General features: G+C 36.5%; 1 protein-coding gene across 11 annotated transcripts in view; it reads right to left on the bottom strand.

The window, feature by feature from the left end:
* Positions 1 to 26,643, bottom strand: part of PTPN4 (protein tyrosine phosphatase non-receptor type 4) — a 217,266-nt gene that overhangs the window by 170,554 nt on the left and 20,069 nt on the right. For all 11 annotated transcript variants that reach the window (XM_058715513.1, XM_058715518.1, XM_058715517.1 and 8 more), the window contains exon 2: positions 2,705 to 2,859. In XM_058715513.1, coding sequence (XP_058571496.1) covers positions 2,705 to 2,802 — 98 coding nt within the window. In that variant the 5' untranslated portion in view covers positions 2,803 to 2,859. The remainder of the gene's footprint in view (positions 1 to 2,704; positions 2,860 to 26,643) is intronic.

The following is a 26,643-nucleotide window of genomic DNA, read 5'->3' as shown; positions in this document are numbered from 1 at the left end:
GTTTACAATACCATAATATTATCAGTCTAGTGATACACTCAACTGTATTAAAATGGACATTTAAACATATATAACATGTATTAAAAATATATAAAAAGAGTAAATATATGTCTTTCTAAAAGAGTAATTAGCACATTGATTACTATATTGAAAAATACAACATTCCAGGGGCTCCTGAGTGGCTCAGTTGGTTAAGCACCCAACTCTTGATTTCGGCTCAGGGAGATCGAGCCCCATGATGCGGTCTGCACTGACAGCACAAAGCCTGCTGGGGATTCTCTGTCCCTCTCTCTCTGCCCCTACCTGGCTCATGCGCATGCTCTCTCTCTCTCAAAATAAATAAAATAAGGGGCGCCTGGGTGGCTCAGTCGGTTAAGCGGCCGACTTCGGCTCAGGTCATGATCTCTCAGTCAGTGAGTTCAAGCCCCGCGTCGGGCTCTGTGCTGACAGCTCAGAGCCTGGAGCCTGTTTCAGATTCTGTGTCTCCCTCTCTCTGACCCTCCCCCCGTTCATGCTCTGTCTCTCTCTGTCTCAAAAATAAATAAACGTTAAAAAAAAAAAATTAAAAAAAAAATAATAAAATAAAAAAATAAATAAAATAAACATTAAAAAATACAACATTGGATTATTAACTAAAGTGCCCAACAGAAAAAATTTTGCTAAACAGAAAATAGCAAATCCTTCTGCAATATTTTGAAACAAATACAGAATTACAAGTTAAAATTAAGAGTAAATATGAACTAAGTATAATGAATATTAAATTAAGAATTACTATTTAACCCCCCCAAAAGAATTTTAATGAGTCAATAACAGGAAAAGGGACTTTTCTTGTACCAAGTCCCAACACATGAATTTCCATTAACTAAAAATTTTTATGAAGTAGAATTCCCTTCACTAAACACTATTATCCTTTGTTGGCAACCTATACTATGTATTAACAGAGGACAGAATACTAAAAAAAAAAGAAAAAAATTAAAGCTTAACATGTCGGAAAAGCACATTAGTTGGGTATGTTAGAAAATACTCTTAAAGGTACTACTCTGCAGCCACTTTTCCAATGTGAAATGGTTCGGAGTTTGGGTAAAAAAATAAACTAGCAACAGATTAGCGATCGTGTTATAATACAGAAAATTTTAAGTTTAAGAAACTGGTAAAGAAAGAAGATTAATATTTTATTTTTTCCAGCTTTGAGATATAACTGACATGACATTGTGTAAGTTTAAGGTGTACGACAAGATGATGTGATACACATATACATCATGAAACAATTACCATGATAAAGTTAGTACATGCATCACCTCACATATTACCCTTTTTGTGTACGGTGCAAACATTTAAGGTTCACTCCCTCACCAACTTTCAAGTATATAGTACAGTACTGTTGACCACAGTCACCGTGCTGTATATCAGATCCCCAGAACTTACTCCTAACTGGAAGTTTGTACCGTTTGGCCAACATCTCATTTCCCCCACATCCTAACCCATGGAAACCACCATTTTACTCTTTCTGAGTTCAGCTTTTCTTTTTAGCTGTCAGATATGAGTAAAGTCACACAGTATTTATTTTTCTCTTTCTGGCTTATTTCACTCAGCATAATACCCATGTCCATCCAAGCTAATTTCAGAAGATTAGTATTTCATATCACTGAAAGATTTCTAAGTATAGAAAAACCCAGGTAACAACCCAGGTAACAGCAAAAAACAGATGGAAGGTGCTACGGAAAGGCAGAAATGAGGAATGAGGAATCCAGTCTGAACACGGACTATACACCAGCCATTATTATTTCGTAGTATTTGATTTTTGAAGTGGACAATGGTTCTGTGGTAATTTATGAGATTCCTAGGCTGAAGTACTTACATGTGAAGTGTACCACTTACTTTCAGAAGGTTCAGAAAAACACACAGAAAAAGAAAGATAAAGCAAATGTGAAAAATGTGAACAACGGATCAGTCTAGCTAAAGAATATGTGGGTATTCATTACCCTATTCTTCCTCCTCTTCTGCAGGTTTGAAATTTTTTAAATAAAAAAGAGGAATACGCCCTTGTATATATCAAGACATGTACAAGTATGCTCACAATAACGTTACTGACAAGAGCCCAAAGTGGAAAAAATCCAAATACACCAACAGTAAAGTGGACACGTAAATGGTGACAAATAAGTGAATAAGCAAATTGTGGCATATTCACACAACTGAGTACTACATAGCATTGACAACAAACCAACAACTGTCAACATACTGCATGGGTGAAATTCACAAATAACGTTAAACAAATAAAAATAGAAATAGGATGAACAAATATTTGTTAAATAAATATTTCAGACAAGACTCAGATAAGATCAGGGCTGTCCTTTATCTCTGTTTAGCAAGCTTTATTCACGGAAAGTACAAGAAAGATTACGAAGAAAATGTGTAAATCACTCACGGGAATAAATTCCTTTCAAGCACCTCAAGCTCATTTATAAAAACCAGCCACACACTGATTTGCTCCACTTATCATAATGCACTGTTGGTGTGTCAACCTTTTGAAAGACCCAGTTTAAATCAAAACTTATACTAGAAACTTACAAACCCATACTAAAAAGACTTTCTTCACTGGATAAGGAATAAGGCTTTTCAAAGTATAATACAATTAAACAATTTTAGTTTTAAAATATAATCTAAATTCAGATTATGAAAAGAAAAAACTATATAAAATACTTACATTAACTTTGAAAGCTTGTACAGTGTTATCCAAAAGAAGGATGTTGCAAACCACCTCCGTATGCTGTCTGTCTCGGGCCAACTCTGATGCTCGTACATTGTAGGTTCTGCCAGCAGGCAATCGGAAACGTGAGGTCATTACTGTCCACACACGGTCTAAGTTGAAAAACAAATTCACTAAATAATAGTTGAAGATACAATGTAGTTTAAAACAGCAAGGCTGTTATATATTGTTCAACTAACACTTACATAAAAAGCAGTTATAACTTTTGAAACACCTGGATAAGAAGAATTGTAGGCATAAATAAAGGAACCGTATATAGTTCATCATCTAAACTAAAATTCAAACTGCCTGAAGAAAAGCTTTATTTTGAACTGTTCCATTGGGAAGACAATACATAAATTGTTCAGGAAGTCATAATCCAATTCAAAATAAATAAATTTGGGAGTAGCCAAAACAAGGGGTAGGAGCATATGCTATCTTAGGAAGCTGGAACATTTCTCACCAATGCAAGTATTAAACGACACTGTAGAATAGCAAATGGAAGGAAGACTGTGTAACTTTGAAGGGCCCTTTATTAAACTGATTCAGATTTGGGGGAAACATGGGAGTTTGCTCAATTTTTTAAAATACAATAATACCCTTCATTTTAACTATCCTCATATTCAAACTAATTCTAATAGGATTATTCTTATTATTCTCAAGAAAACAAAAACAAAATAGAAAACATAAGACTACACATCTTTGCTTCTCAATTTTTAACCTAAGAGGGAAAAACAGGGGCACCTGAGTGGCTCAGTTGGTTAAGGGGCTGACTTTGGCTCAGGTCATGATCTCGCAGTTCATGGGTTCAAGCCCTACATCAGACTCTGTGCTGACAGCTCAGAGCCTGGAGCCTGCTTTGGATTCTGTGTCCCTCTCTCTGCGCCTCCCCCACTCCTGCTCTTTCTCTCTGAAAATTAAACATAAAAAAAAATTAAGAGGAAAAAATAGCATTGCCAAGAAAGAAGAGACAACACATTGCTATCAGCAGTACTTGATGTTAAAAGGCAATGAAAGTTGTAGCTTTGAAGTTCTAAAAATTACATGAAACACGGAATTACATACCAAAAAAATTAGCGTTCATGTGGGAGAACAAAGCTAACGACATTTCAGACAGTCAAGGATTCAAAGTTTAAAATCCATACAACTGTCCTCTTAAAGACAATTAGAGAAAAGAAATAAGATATATTAGAAACACAAGGTATAGAATTTTTAAATATGAATAAGCAATAAGTAGTAAGAAATCTGAATAATGAGTAAGCAAAAAATAATAAAAATAAACACCAATTCAAATCAGTGGTATCCAGTAACTTTAGTTGACATCACAGACTGTTCATGTCAAAATGATTAAAGCTAACAGTCAATGTTACACAGGTATGAGAACTATATAAGGAAAACAGCTTTAGCAGTTGACAAAGAAGGGCTAAGCCAAGTAAGGTTCACCAATTACAAGACAGTGATGGGTGGTTTCCGGTTCCATATGTAAAGAGCTTGCAAGCCCCCATGCCACTTTAACAAGTAAAAAGTAGAACAGACTGGAAAATCACCAATGCTTCTGAGATTTATGAGAAAGAGAAGATCAAGGCAAGCTACTGTCCCCAAGACTGAAGAGACAGGCAAACAGGTCTCATGTAAAGAGTCACAAGCAGAAACCACCCAGGGAACCAGTAACTGTAACTGGCAAATTGCTGGGGGCTCAGTGTGGACAATTCTGAGAGTTAAAAAAAACTCCAGGGGACTTCCACAATATTATGAGATTTATTTCCAAGAATCCAATTAGATTCCCACAGTAAGTACTGAGAAAAGTAGAGTTAAGCTTTCTGCCAGGGGTAAACATACATACGCATACATATACATACATACATACACACACACACACACACACACACACACACACACACACACACACAAACTATTATTAAATACACCAAAGCACTCTGTTCTTAACAACAACTGCCCTTAGGAGAAACTAGTTAACAAGAGCCTAACCAACCTGGGGCAAGGAAAATACTCAACTCCAACTAACTCTAGCCTTCTGGTGGGAGAAGGGAAATACCCAACTGTAGCCCACTTTAGATATCCTGTCCCATCTAAAAGGGGAGGGAAAAACTGAGAAACCCTGTCCAGAGACACAGGCTCTCTAAAATACTGAGACTTAACCAGAGGATTACAGAATTCTTCTCTCCTCCCCCCACCCTTCCCCACACCTACTAAAGGCCTATTTACAGCATTTCCTCTTACCACTACACCATGCCTGCCTATCAAGAAAAATTTACAAGGGGGCGCCTGGGTGGCGCAGTCGGTTAAGCGTCCGACTTCAGCCAGGTCACGATCTCGCGGTCCGTGAGTTCGAGCCCCGCGTCAGGCTCTGGGCTGATGGCTCGGAGCCTGGAGCCTGTTTCCGATTCTGTGTCTCCCTCTCTCTCTCTGCCCCTCCCCCGTTCATGCTCTGTCTCTCTCTGTCCCCAAAATAAATAAAAAACGTTGAAAAAAAAAAAAAAAAAAGAAAAATTTACAGGGATGTCAGGCTGCCTGGCTGGCTGGCTGTCAGCAGAGCATGTGACTCTTGATCTCAGGGTTGTAAGTTTGAGCCCCATGTTGGGTGTATAGATTACTTACAAATAAAATCTTTAAAAATAAAAAAGAAAAAGAAAAAGAAAAATTTGCAAGGCATGATAAAAGGCAAACCACGATTTGAAAGGATGGAGCAAGCATCAGAACCAGACATGAAAGGGATGTTGGAATTATCACAGAGAGAATTGAGAAGAACTATCTGTGATTAATATGCCAAAGGCTCTAATGGATATTGTAGACAACATGCAGAAACAGATGGGTAACGTGAGCACAGAAATGGAAATCCTAAGAAAGAACCAGTAAGTAATGTTATAGGCAAAAAACACTAACACATATATATGAAGAATGCCTAATGATAGACATGTATCAGACACAACAGAGGAAAGACTCTCTGAGCTAGAGGATATATTAATAGAATCCTCAAAAAGCAAAAAGAACAAAGACTAAAAAAACAAAAACAAAAATAAAAACAGAACACCCAAATACTGTGGGACAAAAAAATTTTTTTTAAAAGGTATAGCATAGATACAGTGGCTATACCAGAAAAAGGAGAAAAATAAGAAAAAATATTTATAACAGTAATGACTGAGAGTTTCCCCAAATTAATGTCAGAGATCAAAGTACAGATCCAAAAAGCCTTGACAACACTAAGAAGGAAAAATGCCCCTCCAAAAAAACAAAACAAAACCCTACAAAAACCAGCCTATACCTAAGCATATCATTTTAAAACTACAAATCAAAGATTAAAAACTCCTGGAGGCACCTGGGTGGCTCAGTTGGTTGAGTATCCATCCAACTTTTGGTTTCATATTGGGTCACGATCTCACAGTTTGTGACTTTGAGTCCTACATTGAGCTCCACGCTGATGGTGTGGGGGCTGCTTGGGATTCTCTCTTTCCCCCTCTCTCGCTGCCCCTCAACATGTCTCTCTCTCCCTCCCTCTCTCTCAAAACAAATAAACTTTAAAAAATTCTTAAAAATGTGGCACCTGGGTGGCTCAGTCAGTTAAGTGTCTGACTTCGGCTCAGGTCATGATGTCTCAGTCTGTGAGTTCAGGCCCCCTGTCAGGCTCTGTGCTGACAGCTCAGAGCCTGGAGCCTGCTTTGGATTCTGTGTCTCCCCGTCTCTCAGCCCCTCCCACGCTCATGCTCTGTCTCTCTCTGCCTCTCAATAATAAATGTTTTTAAAAAAAAAATTTTTTTTTAATTCTTAAAAAAAAACAAATCCTGAAGGAAGTCACAGGAAAAAAACACTGAGGAGCAAATATAAGAATTACATCTGACTACTTAAGCCTGCAAACAAGAAGAAAGTAGAGTGGAATATTTAAAATGTTAAGGGAAAAAAACCCACCAACCGAGAATTCTATATCCTGCAAAATTACCTTTCAAAAGAGAAAGAGAAATATACAATTTCTCAGACAAAAAAAAAGGGGGGGGGGGATGGATTTGTTGCCAGTGCACCAGTCTTGAAAGATACTTTTTAAAAAGTTATTTAGATGAAAGCAAAATAATATAGGTCAAAACTCAGATTTACATAAAGAAGAGTTTCAAAGAAGGAGTAAGTGAATGTAAACTAAAAACTTTTATTTTTATTACTCTTAATTAACCAGATAATAGTACAATGCCCTCCACTTGAATATGGCAAAGACAAGAAATTTGATGAGATTTTCCTTCCACAATTAGGTGAAGGGTAAGAAAGATATTGCAGATGTGATTTAAGTCCCAAATCAAAAGAAAAGAATGTCTTTGGTGGGCCACACTCAGATGCAAAATTCTTTTACTTCCTGAAGTAAAAGAAATTCTCCTGCTGGCTTTAAATACATGGTCTGCCAGGGTGCCTTGGTGGCTCAGTTGGTGAAGCATTCGACTCTTGATTTCGGCTCAAGTCATGATTTCATGGTTCGTGAGTTCGAGCCCTGCACTGGGCTCTGCACTGGCGGCACGGAGCCTGCTTGAAATTCTCTCTCTCTGCTCCTCCCCGGCTCATGTTCTCTCTCAAAAAATAAAACAAAATAAACATTTAAAGATATGGTCTGCCGTATTGTAAGAGGACCTGTGTCAGGAGCCTCTAGATGCTGATAGCCAGCAAAAAACTAAAGACCTGAGCCCTACATTTGATTGTATTAATCAACAATCACATGACCTTGGAAAAGAACCCAGGATCCCCAAGTCTAGTCAACATTTAGAGAGCAACTTTCCAAGAGCCAACCAACCTACACCCATATACCCAACCCACAGAAACTGGAAGAAAATAAATGTGTATCATTTTAAACTACATTTGGGGTAATTCATTACACATTAATAGAAAATATGAAGCAACACACACAACGATCTCTTTGTGTATGTTAAACTCTTGCCTATAACAGATATATATTTTCCCTTCTCCCCAGCCCTGCCTTCCCTTCAACTGGGGTGAGTGGTCCAGGTGAAGAAAGTGGGCAAAGACCTAAGGAAATTCATAAGGAACAGAGAATCGGCAAATTAGGTTTAACAGTAGGGGGAGCTACCAAAAAAAAAAGAGCACTGGCCGATGTTATAAAGATATTCCAATGTCAAAGAATGGTACAGGAATGACAGGATCAAAAGATATCAGTGTATTCTGCCAACACCAGTCTTCCCCATTTACTGGCACACTTACTTTTGACATTTGCACCTGAACCCAGATTAACAGTTTCCCTGAAATTTCTTTTTTTGGTTGTTTCAATGAAATTTCTATGTAACTCACCCAGATACTTCCATATTTGAGATTCTTCCATAGTCTTGAAAATTATCTACATTTACGATACATACCACTTGACAAGTGACACAATTATGGCAGTGACAACTTAACTGCCCACAGGTGATAAGAAATAAGATAACAATAAGCCAAATAAGCTAATAAGCCAAATAAGCTAATTCTGACAAATAAGTCGTCAGAATTTCCATTACATTTTGAAAACACACTCCCAAAAGTTATGAGCATCTTAATATATGACATCCAGCTGACAGATGAGTGCTTTTCTCAGAAGAGACACCTTTTCCTAGTACCTCAAACTTTTTCTATTCACTTATGAAAGTAAGATGTTCTTTTGGAGATGCTAAGAGAACATAATTGTTTAAAGTCTCAGTTGAGCAAAATATCAAATGCTTCTAGGGGGCTCTTCTGATCATCCTCTATGCTACATATAAATTTTCAAGAAGTCATTTAAGGAGACTATATGAACAAAGAAATCTATCCATTTTAAGAACTCTTTAATTACATATGTCCTTGATTACTACTCACCATAGTCTAGTTTATGTTATCTCATACAATTTTCTAACTGATGTTTAGGGAGTGCTAATATCATGCTTTTTTTTTTTTAATTTTTAATATTTATTTATTTTTGAGAGAGAGAGAGAGAGAGACAGACAGACAGACAGAGAGAGACAGAGTGCGAGCAGAGGAGCAGCAGAGACAGAGAGAGTCACAGGATACGAAGCAGGCTCCAGGCTCCAAGCTGTCAGCACAGAGTACCACAAGGGGCTTGAACTCACAAACCGTGAGATCATGACCTGAGCTGAAGTCAAACCCTTAACCAACTGAGCTACCCAGATGCCCCAACTAATACTATGCTTTAAATATATAGTTTTATCGGGTTCAGCTTATGATCTCATGGCTCATGAGTTCAGGCCCCACGTCAGGCTCTGTGCTGACGGCTCGGAGCCTGGAGCCTGCTTCAGATTCTGTGTCTCCCTCTCTGTCTGCCCCTCCCCATTCATACTCTTTCTCTCTCTCTCAAAAATAAATGAACATTAAGAAATTAAAAAAACTATATATATATATACACATATATATATATAGTTTTATTATGACTATTATTTACAAAGTGAAGTGCAAACAGCAGATTATTTTGAAAACCAATTATTAACATTAAGCAAATATTGTATTGGGTATTACTTCCATTTTTGGCAAAAACAAAGAAAACACTGAGTAGCATTTCCACAGATATGTAATTATTTAGAAAACTAAGTCACATGTTTTTAGAGACTACCCAAATCTACTCTTAGACAACATATTTAGAGATAAATGTATCCTGAAAGTAACCCATCTATTGGCTCCATGTTTAAACAGGTTTAGTAGATTATAAATAAGGTTAAAGCCACTGTTCTTTACAGACCAAAGAAACCTAAACTAGGCTACCCTAAATAGATAATATTCAAACAAAAAGAACTAACAATAGGACAGCAGGACATTATAATTAACATATGTAAATGTTCTTAAATTAGAACAAAATGTACCTACCCTCTATCTTCAAAATCTCATGTTCCTTAGATTTATGCTTATAGATAAAAATATTTTCCAGACAGTGGTTGTACTTACATATTTTTTAAATTACACGATAAAACTTTAAACACAAGCTCAAGTAGCTATTATTACCAAAACATTCCTCTCAACCTCAAGTCACTAACAATAATGGACAGAAAGTATTTAAGACAATGCAAATTAACTTTAAAAGAATAAATTTGCACTGCTAAGCCCAACTACAGAAATGCACAATCTATTCTAAACATTCAACGCTCTTAAATGTGGATTGTCACAAGATGTTGGCCACCTATAATTTGCAATAAAACCTTACTAGTTTACACCCTGCTGAGAGTTTTAAATAATTTTATTTGATTACGTGGTTTGATGTTATCCTCTAACCTTTGAGAAAAAAATTCATTAATAGTAATCTTCAAATTTTAAAAAATATTTCTTGAAGAGAACAGACATTTCTCCAAAGAAAACATACAGATGGCCAACAGACACATGAAAAGATGCTCACCATCACTCACCATAAGAGAAATGCAAATCAAAACTCATTGCGATGTCACCACACATCTGTCAGAATGGCTAAAATCAACAACACAAGAGACAACAGGTATTGGAAAGAATGTGGAGAAAAAGGAACACTTGTGCACTGTTGGTGGGAAAGCAAACTGGTGTAGCCACTATGGAAAACAGTATGGAGGTTCCTCAAAAAGTTAAAAATACCCTACATGCCAGCAATCACATCACTGGGTATTTACCCAAAAAATACAAAAACACTAATTCAAAGGGATATATGCACCCCTATGTTTATAGCAGCATTATTTACAATAGCCAAATTATGGAAGCAGTCCAGGTGTCCATCAGTTGCTGAATGGATAAAAAGGAGGTAATATTTATACAATGGAATATTATTCAGCCATAAAAAAGAATGAAATCTTGCCATGTGCAACAACATGGATGGAACCAGAGTATAATGCTAAGCAAAATAAGTCAGTCAGAAAAAGACAAATACCATATGATTTCACTCATATAAGGAACTTAAGAAACAAAACAAAACAAACAAGCAAAGGGAAAAAAAGAGAAAGACAAACCAAGAAACAGACTCTTAAATTTTAGAGAACAAAACGATGGTTACCAGCAGGGAGGTGGCTGGGGTATGAGGGAAATAGGTGATGAGGATTAAGGAGTGCACTTATTGCAACGAGCTCTGGGTGATGCATGGAATTGCTGAATCACTATATTGTACACCTGAACTAATATTACACTGTATGTTAACTAATTGGAATTAAAATTAATAAAACAATTATTTCTTGAAGGGGAAAAAAAACCCTAAAAGGAGAGACTCTGAGTTTTAAACTTATATTCATGAAAAATATCCTTTCCATTAAAAAAAAATTAGAATAATTTCTTTTTTAAAAAACAAACAGTAATTTTAAGTAAACTCCCTGCCCAGGGGCGCCTGGGTGGCTCAGCTGGTTAAGCATCTGACTCTTTGAATGAGGCTCAGGTCATGATCCCAGGGTAGTGGGATCGAGCCCCATGTCAGGATCCCCGCTGATTCCCTGTCCCTCAGCCCCTTCTTCCCCTCACTTGCACATACAGGCATTGTTTCTCTAAAATAAACAAAAACAAAAACTTTAATCTCTCTGCCCAATGTGGGGCTTGAACTCACAACCCCAAGACCAAAAGTCACATGCTCTACCAACTGAGCCAGCCATGTACCCCAGGAATAATTTCTTTTTTTTTTTTTTTATTTTTTTTTTTTATTTATTTTTGGGACAGAGAGAGACAGAGCATGAACGGGGGAGGGGCAGAGAGAGAGGGAGACACAGAAGCGGAAACAGGCTCCAGGCTCCGAGCCATCAGCCCAGAGCCTGACGCGGGGCTCGAACTCATGGACCGCGAGATCGTGACCTGGCTGAAGTCGGACGCTTAACCGACTGCGCCACCCAGGCGCCCCGAAGGAATAATTTCTAAGTAGACTAACTATTCAGCAAATATTTGCTAAACTGTGCCAGGCACTGATCTAGGCCCTCAGCATACATCAATTTTTTTTTTGGGGGGGGGGGAGGGGGGAGGGAATCACAAGTTCCTATTCTTATGGAACTTATGTTCTAGCATAAAATATTTTATTTTCCTCTAGCCCTCTTGCAAGCATCCTTCAAAAGAAGCTGTAAGTGCCAAGTAGGCAGAGACTGGTTCTAACATAATCACCATTATACTTCCTTTTATAACTTTCAACCCCAAACCTTATTAAGATGCTGGGCACAGAGTAAGTATTCCTTAAGTAACCAAATGAAAAGTATAATAAATTAAGTATATTTTCCAGACTACTCTGTCTTGTACATTTTAGAATCTTAGCTGTGAAATAGTCTTATTAGCACTGCTCCCACTACTCAGTATCTTTAGTGCTAAGTTACTTTCTTGGGAAACACTACTTAAAGACTTCCGACCTAAAGCAAAAATGAACTCTCTAATCCACTCTTGAGACTTCTCCATAAAATGAAATCTTCACTTCAGTTACGAAGATTTAGTTACCAATACACTAAGTATATTCACACTTTTTGCCACATTCACTTTCCTCTCATAAAGCAATAATTCTGTTTGATTTCTGGGAAATTTTATTACTTGAAAATTCTAACTGTGAAAAAAATTATGCCAAATCTTCAGGATGCTTTAGAAAAAAAAGGTCAATTGAAATTCTCCATCACATCTTTCTTTCTTCATCTGAAAAGTGTTTTCAGTAAAACTGATATACATGTATACATAACTGCTTTCAGTGGAAACAAGCCCATCTCTTTTTAAAAGAATATGAATTCTGGGGTGCCTGGGTGGCTCAGTTAAGCATCCAACTTCGGCTCAGGTCAGGATCTCACCACTCGTGAGTTCGAGCCCCGTGACAGGGTCTGTGCTGACAGTTTAGAGCCTGGAGCCTGTTTTGGATTCTGTGTCTCCCTCTCTCTCTGCCTCTCCCCTGATCAAACTCTGTCTCTCTCTCTCTCAAAAATAAATAAACAGAGGCGCCTGGGTGGCTCAGTCGGTTAAGCATCCGACTTCGGCTCAGGTCACGATCCCGCGGTTTGTGAGTTTGAGCCCCACGTTGGGCTCTGTGCTGACAGCTCGGAGCCTGGAGCCTGTTTCAGATTCTGTGTCTCCCTCTCTCTCTGGCCCTTCCTCCCTCTCTCTCTCTCTCTCTCTCTCTCTCTCAAAAGTAAATAAACATTAAAAAAAATTTTTTAATAAAAAATAAATAAATAAAAATAAATTTAAAAAATAAAAAATAAACATTAAAAAATAATAAAAAAATAAAAATAAAAAATAAAAGAACATGAATTGTGATCTATAAAAATGTTCAGTCATTTTATACTCAATGTACTAATAAAATTTTAAATATTCTTAAAAGACCTAAAATTATGATAAATCTTTTTGTCTACAGACATTAAAAATTTATGCATATTAAGTCAAAAGAGCTGAGCATAAATGGTGATATTCAAACTACATAAATTACGGGCAAATATAATAAGAGACAGAAAAAGCATTCAGGCATATTCATATAGTGGTGAATTAAAATTCTGAGATAAAATTCTTTCATATTTAGAATTCTAATGTTAATACAATGTTTTCTGTTCAGTAAAAAGCACATTCTTTCTGAATTTCTTTTAACTTCAAAGGACAAAATGATAGTTTATTTTCAATCATCACAAATACAGATTAAAAGGTTTAGGCTGTCACAAAAAGAAACAAATGACATGGCTTGGCAGTAGCAAGAAAGTACAAGAAAGATGAAACGGGTGGTAGAGAATAAAACAGGGGACACGCAAATCTTCCTTGACATGATAGAGGACATCTGTGGAAAACATTCTTAACATCATACTTCACACTGAAGAATGGAATGGCTTCCAGCTAATAGTAGGAACAAAACGAGGAAATCCGATCAGCTCTCATCACTGTTATTCAGAACTGCAGTGGAGGGGTGAGGAGTAGCAATTAGGCAAGAAAAAGAAACACAAGTCATTGAGGTTACAAAGGAAGAAGAAAAACCATCAATATTTGCAGATGGCATAATTAGCTACATAGAGAATCTGAAGATTTACAAAAAAAAAAAAGCTGCTGCTAGAATAACTGAGTTTAGCAAAGCAAAATATCACGCCAAAGGTAAAAATTAATTGTATTTCTAATAAACTAGCAACCAAAAAATATTTTAAAAATAATATAATTTACAATAGCATTAAAACTGAAAACTTCAAAACCAAGGAAGAAATATTTATTACTAAGGAAGAAATAAAATCTATGAGGGGATATGTTGTGTTCACAGGTTAGACGATCTATAGATTCAAGGCAATCTCACTAAAAATCACAGCAGGCTTCTTACAGAAACTGACAAACCATTCTAAAATTTATATGAAAATGAAAGAGACTTAAATAGGTCATAAAAAGATTTGAATTGAAAATAGTTGAAAACAACTTCAAAAAAGAAAGAAAATGGGAGACTAAATCTACTGATTTTAAAACTCATTCATTATAAGCTACAGAAACGAAGGCACTATTGTATTGACATCAAGATAAATAAAGGAATGAAACAAAATAAGAGTCCAAAATGAGATCTACACATATATAGACAACTAAATTTTGACCAAGATATACAGACACACCTCATTTTACTGTACTTCACAGATACTGAATTTTGACAAATTGAAGGTTTGTGGCAATCCGGCATCAAACAAGTTTATGGCACGACTCTTCCAACAGCATTTGTTTACTTCAAGTCTCTGTGTCACATTTCATTTAATTCTCTCAATATTCACACTTATTTTCATTATTATTATTATAATTGTTATGATGATCTGTGACCAGTAATTACAACTCATGTATAGCATTTTTTAGCAATGAAGTATTAAAAAAATTTTTTTTAACATTTCTTTATTTTTGAGAGACAGAGACAGGGAGGGGCAGAGCGAGAGGGAGATGCAGAATCTGAGCAGGCTCCAGGCTAAGAGCTGTCAGCACAGAGCCTGACATGGGACTCAAACCCACAAACCACGACATCATGACCTGAGCCAAAGCCAGACGCTTAACTGACTGAGCCACCCAGGCACCCCAACAATGAAGTATTTTTTAATCAAGATACGTACTTCTTGGGATCCCTGGGTGGCTCAGTACATTAAGTTGTCCGGCTCTTGATTTTGGCTCAGGTCAGGATCTCACTCACAGTTCATGGTTCAAGCCCTGCATCAGGCTTCGTGCAGAGCCTGCTTGGGATTGATTCTCTCTCTCTCTCTCTCAAAAATAAGTATTTTTTTTTAAATAAAGTTAAAAGAAAATATATATATTTTAACAGTATTTTTAGAATTTTTAAATTTATTTATTTAATGTTTATTTTTGAGAGAGAGACAGACAGAGCATGAGCAGGAGAGGGGCAGAGAGGGAGACACAGAATCCAAAGCAGGCTCCAAGCTCTGAGCTGTCAGCACAGAGCCCAATGCGGGGATTACCCACACATAAAAAGATGCTCGACATCATCAGACATTGCAAATTAAAACCATAACACAAGATCACTACATACCCATCAGGATAGAACAACACTAAATGCTGGCAAAGAGCAGGAAAAAATGGATCTCTCATTCATTGCTGGTGGGAATACAAAGTGTCACAATGACACTAGAAAACAGCCTGGCACTTTCTTACAAATTTGAACTTACTCCCAACTCTATAAGCCATCCATTCCATTTCCAGGTAATAAATGCATATGTCCATATCAAGGCTTGTATTTGTTTAGGTAAACACTGGAAACAAAACAAATGTCTATTAACAGATAAATGAATTTATTCGCATGTGGTACATACTTATTCACCTGTGGTTTGTTAATAAAATGGAATACTAGTACATAATAAAAACAGAACTACTGATATACACAACAAGATGTACAAATCTCAAGATAATTATGCTCAAAGAAACTAGATCAAAAAAAAGAATACAGGGAGGGGCATCTGGATGGCTTAGTCAGTTAAGGGTCCGACTCTTGATTTCAACTCAGGCCATGATCTCTTCAGTTTGTGAGTTCTAGCCCCACTTCGGGCTCTGTGCTGATGGTGCAGAGCCTGCTTGAGATTCTCTCTCCCCCCATCTCTCTCTGCCCCATGCACGCTCTCTCTCACAATAAATAAACTTAAAAAAAAGAAAATAGAGTACATACTATATGATTCCATTTATATAAAATTCTAAAAAATACCAAGTAATATTTGGTGACAGCAGAGCAGCAGTTCCCTCAGGTGCAGCAGTGTGGAGGAAGGGATCACACTGGGGCACAAGGAAACTTTTGGGAGTAAAGCGCATGTTCATTGTATTGATTGTGGTGATGAGAAGTTTTATGGATGTATAAATATGTCAAAACTGATCAAATACTATACTTCAAATATATATACAGTTAATTATATGCTATTTTATTTCAATAAAACTGTTAAAAGGGGTGCCTGGGTGGCGCAGTTGGTTAGTCTGACTTTTGATTTCAGCTCAGGTCATGATCTCACAGTTTGTGAGATGGAACCCTGTGCTGCTCTCAGCCCAGAGCCAGCTTGGGATTCTTCTTCTTCCTCTCCCTCTCTCTCTCTCTCACCCTACACCACTTGCTCTCTCTCTCTCAAATAAATAACTTTTTTAAAAAAACTGTTAAAAAGCATACAGTCAAACCACTTAAGAGGGAAAATATGTAGAGAATTCTGACATTATGATTCATAATCTCCTGATTATATAAGAAAATTCAATTTAATTTAACATAATGCACATCTTGGCCACTTCATCATGTTAATATGGCTGATTTCTTCTACTAGTGGCAAATGCTGACAATGTAAATTAAAATTTTTAATACTCAGTTTGAACCTTAGATGTCACAAGAATTCAGATGTAGAGACTGTTCTATATGCTATTACAATAAGGCCTATTATTAAGAATATAGATGATCACCAGATGTATGTTTATTCTATTTAACCTACTTCTGCCTCATTTGCTTCATCTATAAAATGGTCAAAGTAATAGCACTCACCTCCAAGGGTTATTTTAGGGACCATGATATAACCAGGTGATGCACTCTAAGCTGAAAAACAAACTGACTAATCTTCAAGTGGTCAATTTACTCTCAAAGAATCATCTATACAATGATATTAAATGGTTATAAACACAGGATAGTCCAAATATAAAGGAAACAACTTTTTGTTTTCAATTCAAGAGAAATTTTTTCTCTTTCAAGAGAAAAAAGAATTTGTGAACTTGAAAATAAGTCAATTGAAAATAGCCAATTTGAGGACCAGAAAGAATAAAGAATGAAAAAAAAAAAAAAAAAAAAAAAAAAAAGAAGAGTCTGAGACCTGAGAGACACCATAATCAACTACACTAACATATTTATAACGGAAGTCTCAGAACAGTCAACTAAAAAGGAGGCAGAGAAAATATTTGAAGAAAATGGCAAATGGCAGATTAAGTCCCCAAATTTGATGTTTAAGAATTTAAGCCACCCATCAGAAAAATCCATTGACTTCCAAAAAAGATAAACTCAACCATATCCTAGACATATCCTACTTAAACTATTAAAGCACAAAGAAAAAGAAAATCTTGAAAGTAGCAAGAAAAAAGTGACTCATTGCCTACAAGTGATCCTCAATAACATTTACAGACTAATATCTAGTAGGAACCATGTAGGTCAAAGGGCAATAAATGACACAAAGTGCTAACAGAAAAAGACTATCTACAAGAACTCAATATCCAGCAAAACAATACTTCATAAATGAAGAATTTAAGAGAGGTCCAAAAAAACAAACAAAACAAAACCTAAAGGAATCTGTCACTAGCAGATCTGCCCTAGGGGAAAAAAAAACACTAAAAGATGAAATGAAAGGACATTTAGAGAGCAACTAAAATCCACAGGAAGAGGGGCACTTTGGTGGCTAAGTCAGTTAAATGTCTGACTTCAGCTAAGGTCATGATCTCATGGTTCGCAAGTTCGAGCCCTGTGTTGGGCTCTGTGCTGACAGCTCAGAGCCTGGAGCCTGCTTCGGATTCTGTGTTTCCCTCTCTCTCTGCTCCTCCCTGCTCACACTCTGTCTCTGTCTCTGTCTCAAAAATAAACATTGAAAAAAAAAAAAAGTAAAAAATAAAATAAAATCCAAGGAAAAAATGAAAACCACCAGTAAGGGTAACTATGTGGCTAAATATAAACAACCCTATGAACGTATTTTTTATTTGTAACTTTATTCCTCCTGATTTAAAACACAAATGCATAAAGCAACACTTAGAAACTGTTGATGGAATTATACTTAATAAAAATGTAATCTATATGGCAATACTACAAAAAGGAAAGGGAAGGTGAGCTATATAGGAGCAAAATTCCTTTATTTGAGATTAATCTGCTATTATCCCCAACTAAACAGTTAGAAGTAAATTCCCAGGGAAACCATTAAGAAATAAGCTGAAAATAATACAGAAAATAAATGACATAATTAAAATGACAGGTTGGAAAATATCAACTTAAAAGAAAGCTATGATACAGATTACAGTGGAAAAGGGACAAAGACTAACAAAACTAGTAAAACAGCACTACCTTATCAATAACAACATTAAATGTAAATGTATAAACACTCAAATCAAAAGGCAAAGATTCACACAATAGATCTTTTTTTTTTTTTTTTTTTTTTTTTTTTTTTACAATAGACCTTTTTTAAAGCCCTGCTCCAATTATATAATCTCTACAAAAGACACAATTTAGATTCGAGTACTGGATGGAAACTGAAGATTCAATTTACATTCAAATGTAAAACAATGTAAAAAAATATATACCAGAAAAACAGTAACCACAACAGAGATAGCATAACTGTATTAATATCAGACTGAAACTAATAAATTTAGCAAAGTGGTAGGATACAAATCCAACCTGTAAAAATCAGTTGGGTTTCTACACCTTCATAATCAATGATCCAAAAAAGGAAATTAAGAAAACAACTTTCATACAATAACAACAAAAATAATAAAATATTTAGAAGTAAATTAGACTAAGGAGGCAAAAGACCTGTATACCGAAACTGACAAAACACTGAGGCAAGGAAATTGAAGAAGATAAAGATGGAAATCCTCTGTTCATGGATTGGAAGAAAATATTAAGATGTCAAAACTACCCAAAGCCATCTACCACATTTAATGTAAAACTATCAAAACCCCACTGGCATTTTTTGTAGACATAGAAAAATCCATCCTAAAACTCATATGGAATCTCCAAGGATTGTGAATAGCCAAAACAAATCTTGAAAAGAACAAAGTTGGAGGTGTCACATTCTCAATTCAAAACTTATTACAAAGCTACACTAATCAAAACAATGTAGTACTGGCATAAAGGGCAATGGAATAGAATGGAGAGCCCAAAAATAAACCCTTGCTATACATGTTCAAATGATTTTCTATAAGGGTGCCAAGGCCATTCAATGAGGAAAGTACAGTCTTTTCAATAAATGGTAATGGGAAAAATGGAAACCCACATGCAAAGGTATGAAACTGGGCCAATCAACACATGAAAAGTTGCTCAATATCACTGATCAGGGAATTAATTGCACATTAAATTCATAATGAGAATCCTACGTCACATCCATTAGGTTGGCTACTGTCAAAAACAAAGAAACAAACAAACAAACACAGAAAATAACAAGGATAGGGAGATACTTGGAAGCCTTGAAAAGAAGAACAAGTTAGAAGTGTCACACTTTCTCATTTCAAAACTTTTTACAAAGCTACAGTAATCAAAACAATGTAGTATTGGTGGAGAGTAAAATGGTGTGCTGCTATGAAAAGCAGCATGTGGTTCCTCAAAAAATTAAAAATAAATTATCACATGATCCAACAATTCCACTTCTAGGTATATAACCAAAAGAATTGAAAAGCTTGGTCCTGAAGGGATATTAATACACCCAAGTTCACAGCAGCTTTATTCACATTAGCCAAAAGGTTGGAGGAAGCAAGCCAAGCGTCCATCAGTGGATGAATGGGGAAACAAATGTGGTACAACCATAAAATGGAATATTATTCAGCCTTAACAAGGAAGGAAACTCTGACACATGCTACATACCATGTGGATGAACCTTGAAGACCATGCTAAGTGAAATAAGCCAGTCACAAAATGGCAAATACCGGTTGATTCCACCTAATAAGGTATCTATAGTAGTCAATTTCATTGAAAGCAGAATGGTGGTTGCCAAGGGAAAGTAGGAGGGAATGAGAAGTTGTTTAATGTATACAGCATTTCAGTTTTGAAAGATGAAAAGCATTCTGGGGATGGATGACAGTGATGGTTCCACAACAATATGAATATACTTAATACCACTAACCACATACTTAAAAATAATTAAGATGCTAAATTTCATTATGCATACTTTACACAATTAAAAATAATTTTTTATGGTGCCTGGGTGGCTCAGTCAGTTAAGTGGTCAACTTCAGCTCAGGTCATGATCTCACAGTTCATGAGTTCGAGTCCCGCATCAGGCGCTCTGCTGTCAGCACAGAGCTGGCTTCAGGTCCTCTGTCCCCCTCTCTCTCTGCTCCTTCCCCACTCACATGTGCATCTATGTCTTACAAAAATAAACATTAAAAGATTTTTTTAAAACATATAAAAATAACTTTTTAAAAACTTAGTTATATGAAGAGGTGATCTAAGTTTCTGTAATCAACAAATGTTACTTTACAGGTGTGACAGGCCATTAATTAGTGAAAGTAATGTATTTTTGAATTTTGTGAAATTTGTGTTGTCACTTTTCATCATCTGTGATCTCTTTGCTTATTCTAAATATGCTCTATTGGAGTTCTTACACGACCGTTAAAAAAAAAAAAAAGAAGAAGAATATGTATTTTTAAGAGCCCTGGCAAACTTTATAAAGAATGACCCAACAAGTTAATTTGGGGGGGGAAAAGGATATCCTAAGTTTTCTTATGAGTTCATGTAAATAAAAGTACAGGAGAGCCTGAGTGGCTCAGCCAGTTGAGTTTCTGACTGTTGGTTTCAGCTCAGGTCACGATCTTGCAGTTTCATGAGCTCAAGTCCCACGTCAAGCTCTGCACTGGCAGCCTGAAGCCTGCTTAGGACTCTTTCTCTCCCTCTGTCTCTCTGCCCCTCCCCCACTCACTCTGTCTCTCTCAAAATAAATAAATAAACTTTAAAAAATTGAAAAGGAAAAAAGTATTTTTTTGTTACTACAAAAGGGTGAAAATTAAAACAAGCCAAACTAAACTTATATTCTGCTTAATGTATCAGATTCATTCCAAATATAAATTTATGTAGAATAAAGAAATACAAAAAATTCAACAGCTAAACTAATATTGTACTAGAGGCAGTACAACATTAAGATTTTAAACCTCATTATCTAAAATTTCTAATTTTAGTTTTCAACACCAGTAATTTTTTTCTACTTATCATCATGTACACTGGGTTTTAAAACAAGAGGTGGAAAACACATACACCATCTTAGGAGCTCATACCCAATGCTCTCAAGCTATTTTTATAGGGTACATAAGGAAATACTAACTTTATTTCTACAGATGAAGACAGGCTGATCGAGATTATCCAACCTCAATGTGACACTGCTAGAAAGTACAAGACCTAGTGTGCCAGACACCAGAGACTACAATCATTTTATTATTCCTCAAAGATTCATTTGTTCACTTAATCAAATATTTATTAAGCATCCACTGTGTTCCAGGCACTATGCTAAAAACTGAGGAGTAGAGCTCAAATATTAGCTAAAGTAGTAATTACCTGAAAATAACTTGTAATTTTTAAGTGCTACATAAATGTCAGATGATATTACTTCTATTAGTAGTAGTAATACACAGATCTTGAATATGAACAATACTACTAATCAAGCATTCAAGTCCACTAAGTATAGATGTTCTTTTTAAGACTGAAGATCCTCAAAGGCAGAAGTCCTATTTACCTTTGTACTTCTCTTAGCACCTAGGACTGAACTTTGCACTCAGTAGTATTCAAACAGTATGTGTTAATTATACAGAAGCATCATGGGGTGCCTGGGTGGCTCAGTATGTTAAATTTCCGACTTCGGCTCAGGTCATGATCTCACAATTTGTGGGTTCGAGTCCCATATCGGGCTCCGTGCTGTCAGCTCAGAGCCTGGAACCTGCTTTGGATTCTGTGTCTCCCTCTCTCTCTCTGCCCTTCCCCTGCTCCCTCTCTGTCTCTCAAAAATAAAAACACTAAAGAGAAAAAAAAATTTTTTTTAAGATTATACAGAAGCATCAGGATCACTAGAGCCACTCTTTCCCTTGCTCTCTTTCCACACTGGGTTGCCTAGAACACTAACAGCCAGTTTTTGCCCAGGCACAACACTGGGAATCTCTTTCAGAAAACTATCCCCCAGGTCAGGAAAAAGACATAAATCCTAAAGTCTACAGGCCAACAAAACCACCAAATACACACAAACTCATGCATTATGAGTCTCCTATCAGCCGTTTGGACTTTCTCTTAAATATAAAAAGGACTAAATCATCCTTTGGGGAAAGAAAGATTTAAATGACTAACAGCACTTAGCTGGGGTTATGATGGAGGAAAGGCCAAACACTAAGCTACCAATGCACCATACTATGTCTACCATATTAATTTATAAAAAGGTATCCCTCAAATGTGCGTTAAACTAGTATGCTGATAAAAGTGCCCGACAGAACTGTCATCTAGTAATGCTTCTCAAAGCTATCTTTGTGGGAAGCTTGGTGAAGGCCATTTTTTTTCCAATTTCTAATCCATCATGGACTGTGGTAGATTGTACTTTCCAAAAACAGCAGCAACATTTCTAGAATTTTGCCACTCCATCAAGACGTGGAGTCTATGTCCCTTACCCCACGAGTTTGGAAACACCTTTGTGTCTGCTTCGGTGAGTAACAGTAAGCAGAAAAGACACACTGACTGCTGAGGCCAGGTCATAAAAGCAGACACAGCTTTCACCTGACTTTGTGTAAGGACACGTACCCTGAGAATCCAGCCACCAATATCTGAGGAAGGCCAGGCCACATGTGGAAAGGAAGCCAAGCCCCCAACTCTCAGCCCCGGCAGAGCTCCCACTGACAGTACCAATTTGCCAGCTCAGCAAGTGAACCAACTTCAGTCAAGCCACCACAGCTCCCTCTGCATGGAGTAGAGACAAATCTTCTCTGCCAAGCGCTGACCAAATTAGATTTGTGAGCAAAATAAATGACTATTGTTTTAAAACACTAAGTTTTGAGATGGTATGTTTCCCACAGTCCAACACAGTTTTTGTAAATACAATAAAAGTGACTAGAAAATAAAATTTTTAAAGATTCACAGAATACATGCTCCAATGTTTTCTTATTAGATTTAAGAGAAATTGAACTCTCAGTCAATTATTATGAAAGTTACTTACTCTCAGTTACTATACTCATCTCCTCCCAGCCATGGACTAATCCACAATCATTTGAGTAGCACTACTACATTAAGGGAAGAGAAGAGTAACTTAACCGGAGTAATAGTAAAATATGTAAGAAATATGGCAAGGAAAGAAAGTGCTCAACTAAGCAAGTATTTAAAAAACTGCAACCTGGTGCACCTGGGTGGCTCAGTTGGTTGAGCACCCGACTTCAGCTCAGGTCATGATCTCACAGTTTGTGAATTTGTGCCCTGCACTGAGCCCTCTTGTGGAACCCACTTTGGGGCTCATGAATTGGGGTTCATTAACCTATTTTGGGGGCTACATTAATTTCCCTAAGAGTAAAGGTGTCTTGATTAAACACCATGAGGGTGAAGCACCTGGCTGGCTCACTCCATGGAGCAGGCAACCCTTGATCTCAGGGTTGTAGGTTCAAGCCCATATTAGGCACAGAAATTACTTAAAAATAAAATCTTTGAAAACAGTAAAATAAAATAAATAAATAAAAAGTAAACACCATGAAGGTGGATGGATCAGTCTATCAAAATGGGAGTCATTATGCTTCATAACACTCCATCTAACTCTCTTACTTTGATATCACACTCACATGAAAGCTTCTCATCGTCTCATTTTCTCTCTCCCTCCCTCCCTGTCTTGTGTGCACATACATGCACACACATGCCCACACACAGAGCAAATATGACAAAATTCTAACAACTTTTTCCCAAGCTTTATTGAAATGTAATTGACATATAATATTCTGTAAGTTTAAGGTGTACAACAGAATTTTATACACGAATATATTGTGAAATAATTACCATGACAAGGTTAGTTAATATATGCGTCACTTCACATAATTACAACTTTTTGTGTGTGGTAAGAACACACAAAATTTAAGATCTACTCCCTTAGCAACTTTCAAGTATATAATACAGGACTATTAACTATAATCATCACGCTAAATATTGGAACACCCAAATTTACTTACCCTATAACTAGAAGTTTGTACTCTTTGACCAACCTTTCATTTCCCCTAACTACCCTCAACCCCTGGCAACCACAACTCTACTCTCTGTTTCTATGACTTTGGCTTTTTTAAGATTCTGCATATGAGTAAGATCATATAGTTATTTGTTTCTCTTGTCTCACTTATTTCACTTGGCATAATGCCCTCAAGGTCCATCCATGCTGTCACAAACAGCAGGACTACCTTCTTCCTGATGGCTGAATAATACTCCATTGTGTGTATGTATTGGTGTGTACACACACACATCTTTACCCATTCATCCATCCATGACACTTAGGTTGTTTCTATGTCTTAGATATTATGAATAATGCTGTGATGAACTTGGCAGTACAGCTACCTCTTTGAAATAGTAATTTCATTCTCTTCAGATATGTATCCAGAAGTAGGACTGGTGGCTCATAAGGTAGCTCTATTTTTAATTTTTTGAAAAGCCTCTATTCTGTTTTCCATAGTGGTTGCATCAATGTACATTCCCACTGCTGGTGCACTAGGGCTCTCTTTCTTCACATTCCTGCCAACATTTATCTCTTCTTTTTTCGGAAATAGCCATTCCTACAGATGGGAGGTAATATCTCAATGTGATTTTGATTTCCATTTCCCTGATGGTTGGTGATGTTGAGCATCTTTCCATACACCTGTTGCCCATTTGTATGTCTTCTTTGGAAAAATGTCTATTTTGGTCCTGTCCATTTTTAAAATGGATTTTTTTTTTTTGCTATTAAGTTCCTTATATATTTCGGATATTAACCCCTTTATCCAACAGTTTGGAAATATTCTCTCCCATTCTGTAGGTTAACTCTTCATTCTATTGATTGCTTCTTTTGCTATGCAGAACCTTTTTAGTTTTATGTGGTACTGCTTATTTATGTTTGCTCTTGTTGCTTGCACTTTTGGTGTCAAAACCAAAAACTTGTTGCCAGGACAAACATCAAAGGAGGTTTTCCCCTAGGTTTTCTTCCAGAAGTTATGGCTTCAGTCCTTACAATTAAGTCTGTAATCCATATATATATATATATATATATATATATATATATATATATATATATTTTTTTTTTTTTTTTTTTTTTTTTTTTTTAACGTTTATTCATTTTGAGAGACAGTAACAGAGTGTGAGTGGGCAAGGGGCAGAGAGAGAGGGAGACACAGAATCTGAAACAGGCTTCATGCTCCAAGCTGTCAGCACAGAGCCCGACACGGGGCTCAAACCCATGGACCATGAGATCATGACATGAGCCAAAGTCAGACGCTTAACTGACTGAGCCACCCAGGCGCCCCACGTCTGTAATCCATTTAATTTTTGTGGGTGGTATAAAACATGGTTCAAGTTCTTTCTTTTGCATGTGAATATCCAATTTATCAAACACTATTGAAAAAAATAACAGAAACTATCTTTTCCCCACTGAGTATTCTTGACTCCCCTGTCAAATATTAGTTGACTGTATACGCATGGGCTTATTTCTGTGCTCCCTATTCTATTCCATTGGTCTATGTGTTTGTTTTCATGCCAATATCAGACTGTTTTGATCACTACAGCTTTGCAGTATAGTTTGAAAACAGGAAATGTAATGTCTCCCACTTAGTTATTCTTTCTCAAGACTGTTTTGCTATTTCGGGTCTTCTGTGATACCAAAAATTTTAAGATTTTTGCTATTTCTGTGAAAAATGACATTGGAATTTTGATAGGGATTGCACTAAATCTACAGTATGGACATTTTATAACAATATTAATTCCTCTGATCCATGAAACAAAATATTTTTCCATTTATTTGTGTCCTCTTTGATTTCTTTCATCAATTCTTAAGTTTTCAGTGGATAGATCCTTCACCTCCTTGACTAAATTTATTTTAAGTATTTTATTTATTCCTAAGTTTTTGATGCTACTGTAAACGGAAATGTTTTCCTATTTCTTCTTCAGATATTTCATTGTCAGTATAGAGAAATGCAACTAATTTTTTTATTAATTTGTGTAATGTTTATTTTTGAGAGAGAGACTCAGCACAAGCAGGGGAGGGGCAGAGAGAGAGAGAGAGAGAGACACAGAATCTGAAGCAAGTTCCAGGCTCTAAGCTGTCAGCACAGAGCCAGACACACAGGTCTTGAACTTGTGAACCGCGAGATCATAACCTAGGCCGAAGTTGGATGCTTAAACCGACTGAGCCACCCAGACACCCCAAGAAATGCAACTAATTTTTGCATGTTGATTTTATATCCTGAATTACAAGTTGACTGAGAATCAATAGCAGAATTTCATTGCTTTATTTTGCTTAATTAGCATAGCTTATTCTTTCTAACCTCTCCCAATAGCTTCCCAAGTCAAGTTCATAAATCAATATACAAATGGAACCTTACTGCAAAAAAATGAATGAATAGAAATTAGTGCAAATGAATGGCAAAGCAGCATCTAGCCAATTATTTAGCCAATTTTTTTTGAGAGCACACCCACATGCACTCAAGCAGGGGAAAGGCAGAGAAAGAGAGAAAGAGAATCCCAGGGAGGCTCCACGCTGTCAGCACAGAGCCCAACAAGGGGCTCAAAACTCACAAACCACAAAATCATGGCCTGAGTCAAAATCAGGAGTAGGATACTTAACCGACTGAGCCAT

Source organism: Neofelis nebulosa, chromosome 2 (genome assembly GCF_028018385.1).
Source record: "Neofelis nebulosa isolate mNeoNeb1 chromosome 2, mNeoNeb1.pri, whole genome shotgun sequence".
In the NCBI taxonomy this organism is placed as follows: Eukaryota; Metazoa; Chordata; class Mammalia; order Carnivora; family Felidae; genus Neofelis; species Neofelis nebulosa.
Note: the sequence above shows the minus strand (reverse complement) of the source record. Positions and strands in the feature narration are given on the sequence as shown.